At 41.7% G+C, this 16951-nt stretch overlaps 2 protein-coding genes across 5 annotated transcripts in view; both read right to left on the reverse strand.

Annotated features, from left to right (window-relative positions):
- PHEX (phosphate regulating endopeptidase X-linked) overlaps window positions 1–15497 on the reverse strand; it is a 228124-nt gene extending 212627 nt beyond the window's left edge. Inside the window, exons 1-2 of one of the 2 annotated variants that reach the window (XM_081565946.1) lie at window positions 15413–15497; window positions 13839–13917 (exon numbers count right to left, since the gene is read on the reverse strand). The gene's annotated coding sequence lies outside the window, so the exon portion shown is untranslated. Of the gene's footprint in view, window positions 1–11277; window positions 11544–13838; window positions 13918–15412 lie in introns of those variants that run through there. The other variant, XM_081565944.1, reaches the window with a different exon arrangement.
- Window positions 15498–15926: 429 nt separating this feature from the next.
- The window catches only part of SMS (spermine synthase), a 48390-nt gene continuing 47365 nt past the window's right edge, over window positions 15927–16951 (reverse strand). For 2 of the 3 annotated variants that reach the window (XM_081565951.1, XM_081565952.1), the window contains exon 11: window positions 15927–16402. In XM_081565951.1, the coding sequence (XP_081422077.1) occupies window positions 16378–16402 (25 nt within the window). In that variant the 3' untranslated portion in view covers window positions 15927–16377. Of the gene's footprint in view, window positions 16418–16951 lie in introns of all 3 variants that reach the window. The other variant, XM_081565950.1, reaches the window with a different exon arrangement.

Genomic DNA, 16951 nt, shown 5'->3' on the forward strand with positions numbered 1-16951 from the left:
CTGTTCTCTGAAGTTACTAGAAACAATCAAGGACAAGAGGGAAACCATTTCTTTCAAGACAGTGGCCAACATGTCTGTTCACGTCTCCTCTGCTATAACTCACCATTGGATTCCTTAAGGTCAAGTGCTCTCTGGGTGCACTGAGCCTGGTTTCTTATCAGATGAAGACATATCCCTGTTCTCTAGAACTTTCTGTCAATAGAATTCTCAGTGGAAAAAAAAACGGTTGGGTGCACATATCTTCTACAAATGGGGAAAAGGAACTAAGATGAAATTTTGACATTTCAACCAATTTCTAGCTTTGTAATGCATTTGAAAGTCTTTTACTCTAAAAAGAGCTCGATTGACAGAATATTTGCCATTATTCCCAAACATAATGAGTACTCATTGTCCGTATTTTTAAAAAATTATAATATAGTTCCTCAAGCTCATTTCTACATTAAATTGTGAGACAAGAGCACAAATGCAGTCTATGCACATGTCATTTAAAGCCAGAAACCAGGCTGCAAACTGTTAAATCAAGTATTTACATTCTAGACTTGTAGTTCAGTTCAGCTGCTCAGTCATGTCCAACTGTTTGCGACCCCATGGACTGCAGCACGCCAGGCTTCCCTGTCCATCACCAACTCCCGGAGCTTGCTCAAACTCATGTCCATCGAGTCGGTGATGCCATCCAACCATCTCATCCTCTGTCTAGACTCCTAACTTGTAAATATAACTCTTACCCACCTGGAAACCCACGTTCCAATTCAAGATCCACAAGTTCTGTGACGTTCCATGTAAAACCATGTTGGCACCCCCTCTTCTCTCCTCCCTTCCCCCAGCCCAGCGGCCCCCTGAGTGCAGGCAGTCTTCCATCATCCATCGGGCTCTGGGATGATAAACTGAAGAGACTCCCATGGGCCCTGGAAGTGGATGCTGAGCAGTTTGGACAGGAACTTGCAAGTCTCAGGGATACAAACTGTGTTCTAGAAGAGGACAGAGGTGCAGCCCCTGGCACTTTGGGCCTGTCTCTGGTGGCAAGGGGCACAGCTGGGGGAGAGCCAGAGGGAAACCCTCTTGAAAGCACAACCCAGGGCAGGTCCCCTCTTTACCAGTTCTCAGGGCAAAAACGTAGCCCTTATCACACAGCTTACAATTTAAATCCTTTCACATCCAACCTATCCCAATAGATTTAAACTACAAGAATTTTTTTTTTAAGAAGAGAAATATAGACCTCAGGTGTTGGGGATGATCTACCTACTGCAACCGAGGGCCTTGACAGCTAAAGCCAAAAGGAAAAGGCCTCAGTTGGATGTTCGTAAATAATGCATGCAAGTTCATTTGTTTAAGAAGACAGTGTTTTTCAACGTGTCAAATTCTAGGAACATTTTGTTGTGTCAGTATTGCATAAAATTCATCAGGTGATATATGAATTTCAAAAATGTAATACATTATACCAAGAGGAAAGATCATTTGTCTTCCTAAGGAGGTGATAAATACGACATTACACAGTAGACTGCCTTGCTGATATTATTAGCCATGAATTCCATTTGGAATTTACTGCTCATCTCAAAGGCTTAGCATTATTTAACTGTAATAACTCTCAATCGTAACCAGTCAGACGATCGATTCAGTTTAATCACTGATGTTCCTGTAATGGTGAAACGCTGGATTATTTTTGTTTGAAGCTAGCACACCAAGTCCCGTGGTATGGTATAATTAAGAACAACTGTTTACTTTTTCTTAAATTCAACACCCCTCACCCCCACCTCAAAAGCTAGACATTAAAGTACTAAATATAATGATCTTGGTAAACCAAATTGCTAGGTTCCTGGCAGCCCTTCCCTGCTGTTTCCCTTAAACATTTCTATCTGAAATGATGATGAATAAAAAAAGAAAAAAAAAAAGAAACCTGGAAAATATACAGCTATCCCTTCACTGTATCGTCCACCTAACCATCAAGAGTTTCCGTTCTGGTGCTAAAAAACACTCCCTCCCTCCTTCCTCTGTCCCTTTCTGACCATTTTAGATTGTTACTTGTATTGTTTCAAATGTCCACGGGGCACTCGCAGGATCCAGACACACCAGCCCATTATTTTATGTCTGTGAGTTAGTCACCCCAAGCAGACTGGGAGACAGTTTTGAGGGTCTTCAATGATCTTGGTTTGCTTGGTACCCCACGAGGGCCTGATTCATGGAAGTACCCTAATGTTATTGAATAAACAAACGATCACCTTGTTGCCCTCCTGAACTACACGGTATTGAGAGTTATTCTGGCATAAAGAGTATCAGAATCAGTTCCCAGCAGAAGTGAGTTAACCCAGTGCATCACCACTATAAAGTTTAGAATTTGAACATCAGAAAATCTCGCTATAAGATCCTGGATGAGTTCATTCAAATCCCATCAGGTAGGGAATGATATACAGATAATTCTCAGAACTTAGTGGCAAAGACAGAGACTGATGCAGCATGCCCTTGTGAAATCTTTTCAAGTGTACTTTGTTTCAATTATATTTTATAATCATCAGGAGACTAGCTTTGGCTATGCTTTAAGAACACTGCACTTAATCCAAGCTTATTTTTCAGAGGCAAAATTGAAAATACATTAGATCCTGGAAATGCTTAGAAGGGAATCATTCTGAGCGGCATTGCAGTAACTGGTCAACGCAATCTGGCAGCTGATGCCTTTCATCTCTTCTACTTTCGGCTATCCTCTTTTTTTTTTTTTCTTTTGGCTTGTGAGATCTTAGCTCTCCAACCAGGGATGGAGCCTGTGCCCCCTGCAGTGGAAGTGAAGAGTTCTAAACATCGGAGCACCAGGGAATTCCCGCAGCTATCCTCTTTTAAATGTGTTTTAAAACTGTCAGCAGCCTCTGATCTCTTTTGGGAATAGACAGGTTATCAAGTATGAATAAAGGCCTTAACACATTTACTAGCATTTGAATTCTTCCCAAGATGCAGCTTCTTTTTGGTGGATTTCATTATTAAGTTTGTTCTCTCCACAAACTTAATAATCTCAGGTATGACTACCACATTTGATAAAATACTTTATTCAGAGCATCTTTGGTAATTTGCTATAATCCAGTTATTTAGCTTATAACCGGCCCCACATAACTTACCTGTTCATTTAAATGTCTAACATTTAAAAATAAATTGTATAGTAGGCCATCATAAAAAAATTCATCTAGACTGTGCTCAACATATCTTTCCTTTTGGCAATATTCTAGAATGAAATACAATCCACTGGCATTCTGTGGCCATCTGTATATCTTTTTAAAGTACATTTCTGGCATAGCCCCACCAACTATCACTTTCTCAAAGTCCAAAATAGCTGTTGAACCAAGAGACAGGCTTATGAATAAATGAATAACTTAATACATTTCAAATCACTGGGGAATGAATAGACAATTTAATCAAGGGTACTGGGACAAGTGGTGACCACAATGGAAAAAAATAACTTCACAATTCATAGCATACCAAAAACACAAAACCAAAACAAAAAACCCTGCTCACATCCTACAAAAAAAAGGGGGCGGGGAATGCCAGATGAATGAAAGACCTGATTATGAAAAGCAAAAGTTTAAAACACTGGAATATACATATTTATGAGAAAATCAAACTAGAGAAAGGTTTCTTTAAAAAAATACAATAAACAGAAACCATAAAGGAAACAGACTGACAAATTTTATTGCACTCAAATAAAAAATGTGCATCAGAAAACACCATTAATAAACAGAAAGACCAAGCATAGCCAAAGCTAGTCTCCTGATGATTATAAAATGTAATTAAAAACAAAGGGCACCTTAAAAGATTTGACAAGGGCAGATTGAGAGTAGATGCTTATAATAATATAAACAATACAGGATTATTATCTCAAAGATGTAAGCATAATACATCAATAAGAAAATAAAAACCCCATAGCCAATGGACAGAAGAGAGACATTTTTCTAAAGAGGAACACTGGCTGGCCAATTAACTTATGAAAATGTGCCCAACCTCATTCCTAATCAGGTGAATGAAAACACAAATCACAGTAAATTACCAGTTCACACCTCCAGACTGGCAAAAACTTAAAAGTCTAATACAGCCAAGTCCTGGCAACGAAGCAACTTCAACTCCCATGCCCTGGTTGTGAGAGTGTAAATGGGGGCCCCAGTTTGGAAAGCAATTTGGCAGCATCTAATAAAGTTGAAGCCTGGAGAAGCAAACATGGGAACGTTCCATCATCTGATTTCTTTTAAAAGCAGCGGAAGCTTAACATAGGGGGCAGTTTGGTTGTATTAGTATAAATTCTGATTTTGCACAATTCATTTCTGAAAACTGATACTTGCTAGTAAATAATAAAAGCTAACATTTGAGCACCTAGTCTGTACCAGGCACCCCTCTGAGCATGAATTCTTTCATTTGATCCTCCTAATGATCCAGAAAAAGGTTGCTGTAGACTGAAAGTTTACGTGCCCCTGCCCCCCACCGAGTCCACGTTGAAATCCTAATCCCCAGTGAGAAGGTGAGGCCCTCGGGAGATGACTAGGTCACAAGGGTAAAGCCCCCATGAATAGGATTAGTGCCCTTATAAAACAGATTCTGGAAGAGCTCCCTTAACCCATCTGCCACATGAAGGCACAGAATGAAGACAGCCGTCAATAAAGAAGAGGGTCTTCAAACCTGCCAAACCGGCTGGCACATCTCGACTTCCCAGACTCCCGCAGTGTGAGAAATACCAACAGGGCCTACCGTATAGCACAGGGAACTCTGCTGAATGTTATGTGGCAGCCTGGACGGGAGGGGGATTTCGGGGAGAATGGATACATATATCCATTCATCCATGTATATGTATGGCTGAGTCTCTTTGCTGTCCACCTGAAACTACCACAACATTGTTAATCAGCTATACTCCAATACAAAATAAAAAGTTCTTTTTTTAAAAAAAAGGATTAAAAAAAGAATAAAAAATAAAAGGAAAAAAGAAGTGTGAGAAATAAATTTCTACTGTTTATATGTCACCCAGTTTATGGTATTATTATACCAGCACAAATGGAAAAAGACAAGAGAGTCGTTATTATCACTATTTTACAGATGCACAGAGGGCCAGGTCCCAGAGCCAGGACATGACAGAGCTAGGATATGAATCCAGTGGTCTGGGCCCACTTTTACATCCTGCATCCCATGAGTAAATAGTATTTGCAGGAGTTGGCATGGCTTGTCCTGAATGCGATGAGTAAACTGTAACATCACTAAGCATGTGTGAAGCACTACCAACTTTATGTCTGGAAAATTAGTATGGTTTCCCAAGTCAACCTTGATAATACACTAAAATCAAGGAGAGAAGGAAGAATGTTTCTAACGTTTGACTTCCATGTTCAAGGAGCAAATAGAGTTCAGTCTTGTGTTTTCAGGCTCCCTAATTACCAGGAGAGTATGTTCTCCAAATGGCACTTTGCCTGTTTCCAGAACAATGTTCGTTCCAGGAAGCCACAGACTCTGACATCTCATCCCAATGCAGGGTGTCTGGGAAATTCACAGTATTATTTTGCTTACGAGGTACCTGTTAGTGCCTTTGATTATTCGCTTCAAAGACTTCAGTTATTAGACTTTGCTAATAGGACGTCATCTCTTGAATGAATAATAAAAAAAAAAAAAATGAAAACTGCCATTATTGAGACAGACCATTGACAGAATTTTAATAAATCCATATATTACATTAGATTGTAACAAGGTTAAGTTTCTTGGTGTTTATCATTGTATCCTGGTTATGAAAGTGAATGCCCTTGTTCTTAGACAACAATTAGTGAAGTATTTAGGAATTAAGGGACATCATGCCTGCAATTTACTCTTAAATAGTTCAGAATAGAAGTTATAATAATTATATAATCCTAAAAAGAGAGTTGCCATATGATCCAACAATCCCACTCAATATATTCAGACAAAACTATAATTCAAAAAGATACATGCACCCCTATTCTCATAGCAGCAGTAGGTACAATAGCCAAGACATGGAAATAATCTAAATTTTCACTGACAGATGAATGGACAGAGAAGATAGTATATATATGTGTATGTATATATATACATATACACACTCACAATGGAATATTACTCAGCCACAAAGACACAATAGAATATTCAGTTCAGTTCAGTTGCTCAGTCGTGTCCGACTCTTTGCAACCCCATGAATCACAGCACGCCAGGCCTCCCTATCCATCACCAACTCCCAGAGTTTACCCAAACCCATGTCCATCGAGTCGGTGATGCCATCCAACCATCTCATCCTCTGTCATATTACTCAGCCACAAAGAATGAAATAATGCCATTTGCAGCAACATGGGTGGACCTAGAGATTATCATACTAAGTGAAACAAGTCAGAAAGAGAAATACAAATACCATATGACATCATTTATATGTGGAATCTAAAACATGATACATATCAGCAACTTATCTACTAAAGAAAGGCAACCACAGACTTGTGGTTGCAAAGTGGGATGGGTAAGGGAGGGAAGGAATGGGGGTTTGGGATTAGCAGAGACAAACCATTACATATAGGATGGATAAAAAACAAGGTCATACTGTATGACACAGGGAATTATATTCAATATCCTATGACAAACCATAATGGAAAAGAATATGAAAAAGAATATATATATATATGTATAAATGAGTCATTTTGCTGTACAGAATTAACACAACATTGTAAATCAACTATACTTAATTTTTTTAAAAAAGCAAGATGTTGGAAATAACAAATGTTGGTGAGGATGTGTAGAAAAGGGAAATGTTTTACGCTGTTGGTAGGAATGTAAATTTGTGCAACCACTGTGGAAAACAGTATAGAGGTTCCTCAAAAAACTAAAAATAGAACTACCATATGACCCAGCAATTCCACTCCTGGGTATATATCCAAAAAGAACAAAAACTCTAATTCCAAAAATACATACACTCCAATGTTCATAGTGGCATTATTTACTATTGCCAACATATGGAAGCAACCTAAGTGTGGTGTGTATTTGTGTGTGTGTGTGTGTGTGTGTGTGTGTTGTACAACATGAGGAATAGAGCTACTATAATAACTATAAATGGAGTATAACCTTTAAAAGTTGTGAGCCACTATATTGCACACCTGTAACATAGGATGGTAGAGCAACTATACTTCAATTCAAAATGAAAGAAACCAAGGTGTTGGCTTTGAGAGGGATTCAGGTAGGTCCTTGTTTTTCTCCTTAGGCCCATAGAATGGTGTTCTCCCTGTGTCTTCACATCATATGTGTTTCTGGATCCAAATTTCCCCGTTTTATAAGGATACTAATCACAGGATAAGGGCCCACCCTAGTGATCTCATCTTAACTTAGTCCTCTGCAAAGACCCTATTTCCATGTAAGGTCACGTTCACAGGTACTGAAGGTTAGGACTTCCACGTCTTTTGGGGAGACATGACTCAAGCCATAACACCATTCCAGGTATCTTTCTGGTGGGGGAGAATTAAGACCAGAAGGAAGGGCCTAATGGCCCTAACATCTGCATTATTTAAGGGTCAACTGCATTGTTTCACTGTCTTTTTGTAAATGTTTGGTGCTTTATAAAGCCCGTGCAGTAAATCATCTCTATCCCTACTCATCCCTTACCTGTAACACACGTGCTTTCTTCACAGCCTTCAGTTTACACTCACTCCTTCATCCATCTACTTCCAGCAGCCCTCATAGTGCCCTGTAGCTTTGGGCTGGTGTTTTCTGCTTATTTTTCTCTGCTGCCTAAGGGGCTCCCCCATGTTCTTTCCTCTATACACTGCTCTGAATATATATCCCAAACACTGTCTTCTAGGATTCCCTCCACGGAAGGCTGTTCAAGTACAATGTCAAGACTGAATCGTGTAACCTTTCATCCTTCCCCGTATTCTCCATTCTATTTTCAACAAACTTTAGGCTAAAGACCCAAGCGTGAATTAAAATTTGTTCTGGTTTTACTCTCCACAGAAATAGTAAGCCCATGAAATCAGAGCACAATCGAGGCTTCAGTAAGTAGCATGCTTAGTTGAATAGAAAGTATAATCCCTTATCTTTGTGCTTAGAACCTTCTAGCTGTCAGGACAATGTCTGCACACTGAACAGGGTCTCTACATCTCTTCAAAACTGCGGGGAGCCCAAGTGGGGGGAAAAAAAAACTGTGGGGAGAACTTGAAAATGTCTGCACTGGTCATTGCTTCAAACTCTCCACTAATTGGCCTCCATCCACTGCCAGTTTTGTAACTTTTCAAATGCTGGGGGTATAAATGCCCTTTGTGGAATACTGAGAAGTCAAACTTGAGCCCTAGATTTATGCTTTATCCAACTGCCTTTTTAACACAGTCCATGAGAACATTCCTAACCCTTGGAAATCAAACAGGAATTCATCTTAGCAATTACCATAGCAATATCTATTGCTTTGGAGGCCACATGTAACAATGTTGATATAAAATATTTCAATTCAGCAGTGGTTTATGCATTCTGTAAGTTTTTCTGCAAGGACACTCACCTTGCTGATTTACCGCTTACCAGCTCTCGATGTCAGTACCACTCAGTGTGGCCCACAGATTGGCAGCATCAGCTGATTAGACTGTGAGAAATGCAGGCTCCTGGGCCCTGCCCCAGACTTCCAGAACTAAACTGTATTTCAAGGAGATCCCTGGGTGCTTATCCACACTCAAGTTTGCTAAGCGGTGCCCTCGTTTTTCTATTCCTGTTTCTAAATGGCAGGGTGGGCTTGCCCAGGGACTCCTGTTTCTAAATGGCAGGGTGGGCTTTGCCCAGCGGAAAAGAATCTGCCTGCAATGGAGGAGCCACAGGAGACACAGGTTTGATCCCTGGGTTGGGAAGATCCCCTGGAGGAGGGCATGGCAACCAACTCCAGTATTCTTGCCTAGAGAAGTCCATGGACAGAGGAACCTGGTGAGCTACAGTCCATAGGGTCACAAAGAGGGACACGACTGAAACGACTTAGCACACACACACGCAAATAGCAGGCAACTACAGTTCCAGCTGAACTTTTTAAAGTCCTCAACCAATTTTCTCATGAAACTAACTGAATAGAGCTTTTTTTTTTTGGCCTCACCACGTGGCATGAGGGATCTAGATCCCCAACCAGTGACTGAACACATGCGTGCCCCCTGCAGTGGCAGCAGAGTCCTAAGGGAAGTCCCTGAGTAGCTTTTTGATGTGACTCTATTTCCAAATTTTAAAAAAATGAGACTTCTTGCCTTAAGTAAAAAGAAGGCTTCAGACCCACTCTCAATCTCCATTCCTGTTTCTGCCACATACATGGATAAAGAAAAAAAAAAATCCTTCATGCCCTCCAGACCCTTCGTGTCTTAGCAAAAGCTAAGGAACAGACATCTAACAACAAAGAAACTGGGGTCTTTGAAGCAAGATCTCTGCCAGGGACCTTTTGTCTGTAAGCCAGCAGGAGCCACAAGAACCCAAGTGCAGACAGGGAGCCCACCACAGCGGACCTCCCAGCCAGAGCTCCACTCCCCCTCCAGCCTTAGTCATCTCCTGCGGGAGCCCTGGCAGGTACGGTTACATCTTTGTGTAGCAGTCAGACAGCCTGAAAGACCTAATATAGCCCCTAGCACTTCTGCTGCCTCACGAACATCACATTTTACTGTCTTCTGTGCTAGATCTTAACAGCGTGCTTTACTTGGGTGCTATGCAGGGCCCTTGAGACTCGGTCTTCTTAGGCTTCTGGTTCTATGTCCAGAAATCTTGCTGTCATGTCCTTCAGGCAGACAGGAGACCAACTGTATCGAAAATTTCTTTCTTTTTTTTTTTAAATATTTAACATAATGTTTTACTTGGAAATCATTTCAAACTTAGAGGAAAGTTGCAAAAAGAACTTGTCAATTTAATACCGGTATAACAATACTTGATCGAAAGTACTATTCCTATACCAATTTGTCACTTGATGCAATAATGCTCTCTACACGATTTTTCCTCCAATACAGGATCCAGTGTCAGGTCAAATACTGCATTTAGTTGCCTTGTCTCTTTAGCTTCCTTTAATCTGGAAACCTTTTCATGGCCTTTTCGCTCTTTTGGCATTGATACTCTTAAAGGATACAGGCCTTCTGACAAGAGAACATTTCTCATTTGGGAGCTAATGTTTCATCATGATTAGATTCAGAAGCATTACAAGCATTCTTACCTAATGCTGCATAGGTACTGATTGGCCTTCGCACCTGCCCCTTGTTGATTCTGATCACCTTGCCAAAGGGTCCAGTGTCTCCACTGAAAAGTTTTCTCTGGCAACATGCAGTAAGCTGAAAAATGACTGCCTGTGGACGTCAACATCCCAATCCAAGAAACTTAGATGTTACCTTATATTGCAAAAGGGACTTCACAGCTGTGGTTGAGCTTGAATTGGGGAAGAGAATCATGGATCATCCAATGGAATCCCAATAGGGCTTTATTACAGGGATGCAACCGAGCAGGAGTCAGAGAAGGTAACATGACAACAGAAGCAGAGAGATTTGAAGACACTACACCTCTGACTTTGACACCAAAGGGCGCAGAAGCCAAAGAATGTAGGTGCCCTCTAGAAACTACCAAAGACGGGAAACATTCTCCCCTGGAGCCTCCCGAGGAAACCAAGTCCTGCCAGTGCCCAGATCTGAGCCCGGTAAGACTCCTTGCACACTTTTGACCTGATACATTTGTTAGTTTAAGGAACTAAATTCAGGGTAATTTGTTCAGGGTAACAGGACACTGATCCACAACTCATAGACAGTCTGGGGGAGACAGAGCCACATAAATCTGCTCCTTGTCAAAATCTGCCCCCAGATTTCACATTTTACCCTAGCCCAGTCTTCACTGTGGTGATTACAAAACGCTCGTTTCAATTCCAGCATTCCCTCTCCCTTAACTAGCTGACTCCCAGCTTTCTATGTTAAGTGCCTCATCTGTTAGTATATTTGTGACCTCCGCTTACTGGTATATTTATTTTCCATATACCCTTCATGACTTTCAGTTTTTTTCTGATGGTTTCTAATTTATCATTCTGCTTAATTATTTTAGGGCACAAACCCTTCTGGATTTATCCAGTGGGAGCCAAAGTTCAGGTTCAAATTACGCATAAGCAGCCAGGATCAGAGTCTCGTGGTCTGGCTGACTGGGGCCCTGAAACCCAGGCCACAGCCCCCTGTAGGCTGACCTGGACCAAAGTGGAGGGCTGGAGTAAGAATTCCACCCGCTGGGTAGGGAGTTACCAAGGGTAGAGATGTTTAAGAGGGACAGAGTTGACGGTGGAGGACAAACAGGAAATAAGAGACTCACAGCAACGCCTGACATCCAAACAGCTGCAGGTCCTACGCAGCGTTCTGGTTTTCAGGTCTGAGTGCTCTACGCCTTTCCGAGTTCTGTTCGTCTTCAGTCTGTGGGAGCGCCAAGAAGGAACCCCAAAGACACAAGCCCTGGTGAGAGGACCCTTCACCCACACAGCACCTGCACCTATGCTGAGACCACACCCTGCCGGAGCAGGCTGGCCATGGCTCCTGCTCCACGTGAAGGTGCGGAGCGTTCTCCCTGCTCTTCTTGAACACGCCCACCTGTGTAACTTCTTCACACGTCTTCTTCTACGCTCTCCTGGGAAAATGCACTTCTAAGAGCTCCCTTCACAGTACACTGTAACCATATGCACAAAGCATTAGACAAGCTGAGCAAGAGGTACTGGGTGACGGCCTTGGGAGCTTATACTGTAGCCATCTGTCACCTGGACTTGGGCTGAAGGTCTTGCATCCCCGGACCCCACTGCCCTTCAGTTCCACGCCTCCAGCTCTCACCTGACAGTCAGAAACCACTGCTCAGCTGTGTTCTTTCCCAGTGGGACTCACGATCCCTTCAGAGGTAAACATTTAAATATACGTGGACAATAGATAAGGGATGAAGACTTAAATAAGACTGAGCAGAAAACGTAGAAATACTGAGTGTGAAGGGGCCATGCAGCGGACATAGGATATGTTGACAGAAGCTCCCCTTAATGCTGGGAGGAAGGACAGAGGGGTAATTTCATGTATCAAATTGAACTCAGACATCTGAAAGCAGGCAAAGGCAGACTTTGTCTAGAAAATAGAGAACATGGAATATCATCCCAGGAGCATTTGCATCCCTCTGTGGTGAACTCGGGGCTGTCAGAATCCCTTACTGAGAACCTGAGTTACCAGGTAATCATCAACCAGTATTTAAGACTATTTTAGCCCTAAAACAAGAAAAAAGTTGCTCAGCGGTGTCCGACTCTTTGCGACCCCATGGACTATATAGTCAATGGAATTCTCCAGACCAGAGTACTTAAGTCAGTAGCCTTTCTTTCCCTTCTCCAGGGGATCTTCCCAACCCAGGCACTGAACCCAGGTCTCCCACATTACAGGCAGATCCTTTACCAGCTGAGCCACATGGGAAGTCCAAAACAAGAAAAATGGATTTCCTCATAGGCAGAGCCAGGAATGATCTCTCACAAGCCCATTGTCAAAGCCCACATCCACAGACAGCTGCCCCTTGCCCATCTTGACAATCTTGGGCCTCCATCTCTAGGCTGTGAGGTGTAGCAACCCTTCCAGGCCTCCCTCTGGATATTGGAGGGCTCTTGTCCAAACAGGAGAGCTCGTGACTCATTTATTGTTACATTCCCTGCTCCCCAATACATCATCTGAAAGGAATCACTTGTCAAAATGACCACCTCGTGACTGGTTTTTCCCCAGGGATGCACTCTACATTAACAAACTGGCCAGGGCATCGCTGGTACCCCCAGATCCAGGAGATAAGCTTACCTGTCCAGTCACATTTATCATCTTATTTCCCAGGGAGATCCCATCCAAGGGTACTCAAATAGCCTTCCAAGAGCACTGGGCTATTTCTTGCCCATGTTCTATTTCTCATTTTTGAAATAATGAGTAAAGTAGAAATCAGTGGAATGATTGCCCTGGGTAATTGAGATTATAAATGGTTCTGGCTGATGACAACTTACCTGCCACTGTTGATCTGAGGTTGTGACAGCAGGGTGAAAGGACCCAGCTACCCTTCCCCACCGCCTAAACACAATCAAACAGCAGAAGCCAAAACTATTGGTCAGGGGTTCTTAACCTGGCATCTATGGATGGAATTCTTTGTGGCTCTAAACTTGGTGGGAAAACCTTTCTATCTTTATTTTCACTAACCTCCTACTGAAATCGAGCATTTCCTTTAAGCATGAGCACAGGTGACAATCCATGTTAGCACTGACACTACCTATGACTTTGTCAACAAGTCAGATGCGTTCTTTGCACATTTCAGTTGCCACAGATCTTCTATTTATGCTCATTATGCTTCAAAATGATAATATGTGACCCACAACTAGATCCAGCTTTGTAACAAGTCATTAAAGCAGAAATATGAAATCAGACATCTTTGAAAAACACTGTAACCTATTTCCTTGTAATCATATCTCCTTGACATATTAGAAAACTTGTTTCTCAGGAAGGGTTCACAGGTTCACCAGGCTGCCTGAGGAATCCATGGTACCAGGAAGGTTAAGGAACCCCTAACGTGAGCCTGGCGACAGCAAATTAAGAACGTTGGAAGGTAAATTCAGATTGTTACTGGCCACAAGACCCCTGGGCATATTTCAAATTTTGACTGCTGGCCTACTCAGTGATATTCACAATTCATGAAGCTCACAAAGCTATTTTTAAGACTGAGCAAGAGAATGTAAAGGAAAGTTGTGTACTGACCCAAAGCACAGCACCGTAAAAGACATTCAGCAATGGGGTGATGTAGAAGGAGGTGAAGTGTTATCTCAAAGCCACGTAGCAGCCTGAATCAAATAATGCTGCCCACCTGGCCTCAAGAACAGTGCTACTCACAGTGCTGTTCCAAGACTGGGGAAGGACCGTGCCCTGCAGTGCAGACCAACATGCTGCTTCATTCACTGAGGTGGTCTTGCTGGGGAATGAAAAAACTTCAGCTGAAGCATACGAAACAATGTGCATAGAACATAACGAGCTGCTGAAGGACCACACCAATTTTATACTGCTCTAGAATCTTGGGCACAGAGCAATGATACATCACACACACACACACACACACCCCTTACCCTATCCCAGGAGTCATGAGAATAATGAAATTGATCAATTTATTGAGACAAATGCAAACTCTTATGGCAGCAGTAGTTAAGCAGGAAGGCATCTATTCGACTGCAGAGGAAGAGCAGCACACTTTTCTTCTGCGCAGTAGAAACAGTGTCAGTCCAGCCTCCCTCCAGCCCAGTAGGATCACCATTAATCAGGTTTTTGAAACAGCCAATCACACTGTCAGAAGGCAGCATTTCTTCTTTTAATAAGCAAATTCTTGGTAACTGCTGATGTGCTGAATAGAATTTAAACTACAGCCACGCTTGTCTTTAATTAAAAAGCAGCTATATATTACAGTATATTCTATTTTAGATGATAAAGGAGACTACAACAGTAAATAACACTACAGCCATTAGCGTAATGTAGCAGTGCTTAGATTTTACATTTCCTTAAAATGCAGCAGAACTGAAGGTTGTTGATAGTTATCAAGAGTTCAGTTTGCATATGTTTAGCAGTTACAAAGATGTTCAAAAAACACTAGACATCCTTTCCCTACTAGAAAGAAATGATTGCGCTCAGAATTCATGATTATCACCTCAAACAAAAATTTTCTTTCCATTTCCTTCTTCCTCCCATACCACACCCCTGAGTCTCTCCTGAACACATCTTCCATGGTTTGTCCCAACCCGATCCATCTCATTCCTAACTCTCAGTTCTTGGCAGGACCTCCTACATCAGCAGATTTAGCTTCAGCCTCAAGCTAGTCTTCAAGTATAAAGTTACATCACATATTAACAACACCTTATCCAGACAGCAGATACACTTGCTTTCATTTTTCAAACGGAGAAAAGAAAAACACCCCAAAACCTCCACTTCCGCTTACCCACTCTGTGTTCTAACAGTACCATACGGTTTAATCTTACACGGTATACAGACTTTGAAAAACAAAGACTGAGGAAGTTGGTGGCGGGGAGGCAGGGCGGTGAGTAGGGTTCCTAGTGTCTATCTATGAATGCCATTTCTAACCTCTATGCACAAGAAAAATATTTGCTGAAAGCCAATCTAGTTCCCACATGAGTCCAACTGCTTTTGTTCATTATTTTTTCTCCCATGCCAATCCCACAAAAAAGAGTAAGTGGACATATATTCATTTTGAAAGATTAAATGTTTCATACCATGAACCTATCTCAGAAGAATATTATGGGCTGACACTAATTCTATCTCAGAACAGACAATGGGTATTTTTAATGGTTTTCTTCCTACAAATTCATCATAAATGAACTCACTTCATCAATAAAGCATAAACCTTTTTAAAAACAACAGGATAACCCAGTGATGTCTAACAGTCTGAGTCAATATAAACTTACCTTTGATGTGAATTGTGACCCACACATACACTACCCAGCTGTTACACGCACTTCCTTAGGTGAGTTAAGTTGCTCCTGTGGCTGTGGGCCTCTGCATAAACTATCCTCTATCTGTGCATCTAAAAAAATTCAGACAAGTTCACAGCAGCAATCCACAGTGATCTTTATTTTCACATCTAATATACCGATAAAGAGTTGGAAGAGAAACTCTTATTAAGAGAAATAAGCTTTTGACTTTCCACTTTACAGTAAGGCCAAATCTTTTCCCATCCTCCAGGTCAATTTTATAATGAAGAAGTGGTGAATGTAATAGGCTGTGTATCATTTACCACGGTGGTAAATGAAGTCATTACTACTGTTCAGAAAAGGTCCTAAGGCCATCCTATTATAAAGAGATAAATGGCACTGACCGATAGGACAGAACCAAAAAAAGACCAAGGAGACACCTTTGTTCTGTGAGATCAGAAGCGAGCAAGAGAGGACCTGGCTGAAATAAAACGACAGACACATGAAATTTCTCATTTGTAATTTTAATCGAAGCGTTGCTATTCATTTTTAAAGTCTTTCCTCATAAGCACCAAATTGTAATCTCTATATCAATTTGGGGGGGAAAGAAACTCCATGAAGAAAACCATGATGTTCACTCCTCCAAACAACCAAGTTCAAATTCAAAGTCTACCAAAGTGAAAACAAAACAAAACAAAAGCCCACACAGAAAAACAGAAACAAAAACAAAAATCACATTCTAGGGGTTCAGTGCATTTAGCAGCCTTCACTGTGCTGTCTAATCATCCTAGCTCATCAAAATATACATTTTCCATTTGACTTTTAAATTAAAAAAATAATTAAAAACAGGAAACGTGAAGGAATTCACAATCAATTGCCTGACTTGTTTTGATTTCATGTACAGCATAGAAAGGTCAGGAAGGCTATTTGCAGCACACATGATTTGGGGACACTGATTTTCAAGGTTTAGCTTTCTTCCAAACAGTGTAAAATACCCACCTGGATAAGGAGTCAAGGAATAAGAGTAGGTAACTGAAGGCATCACTTAAAATTTGTTTACTGGCCTACAGATTGGAAGATGAATGAGCACTTCACAGCTTACAGCACTGTGGTAATGAGAGCAAAGGCCTCTGAGACAAGGTCACTTCACAGCCTGGATGCCCACCATCTGTGATGTTGGGGCAAGGTGAGGAGGAGCTTAGCAGAGAAAAGGTTAAAGGGACACAAATATTCTCTCAGGAGACACTTGTGCTTCCAAAAACTCTAAAATGTTTTAGGGAATTAATATGAGAAGGAAGGGTGGGAAGGAGAGAGAAAGATCAGAGGGAGTGGAGGGGGGTGGCAGAGGTGGGAGGAGAGGGACCGAGGAAAAGAAGGAAAAAATGGTGGAAGGATGAGGGACCAGAGAGGAGCCAGAGGGTGGAAACCTTTTCTCCAGATGTCATCAACTGCTTTCAAAAGTCTTTGAGCATGTAGACAAAGAGCTGATTGTCACGGAATGCTCTGGAGAGCAACCCTGATGAAGGGGCCAAG

Source organism: Giraffa tippelskirchi, chromosome X (assembly GCF_054371585.1).
Source record: "Giraffa tippelskirchi isolate mGirTip1 chromosome X, T2T-mGirTip1v1.2.pri, whole genome shotgun sequence".
In the NCBI taxonomy this organism is placed as follows: Eukaryota; Metazoa; Chordata; class Mammalia; order Artiodactyla; family Giraffidae; genus Giraffa; species Giraffa tippelskirchi.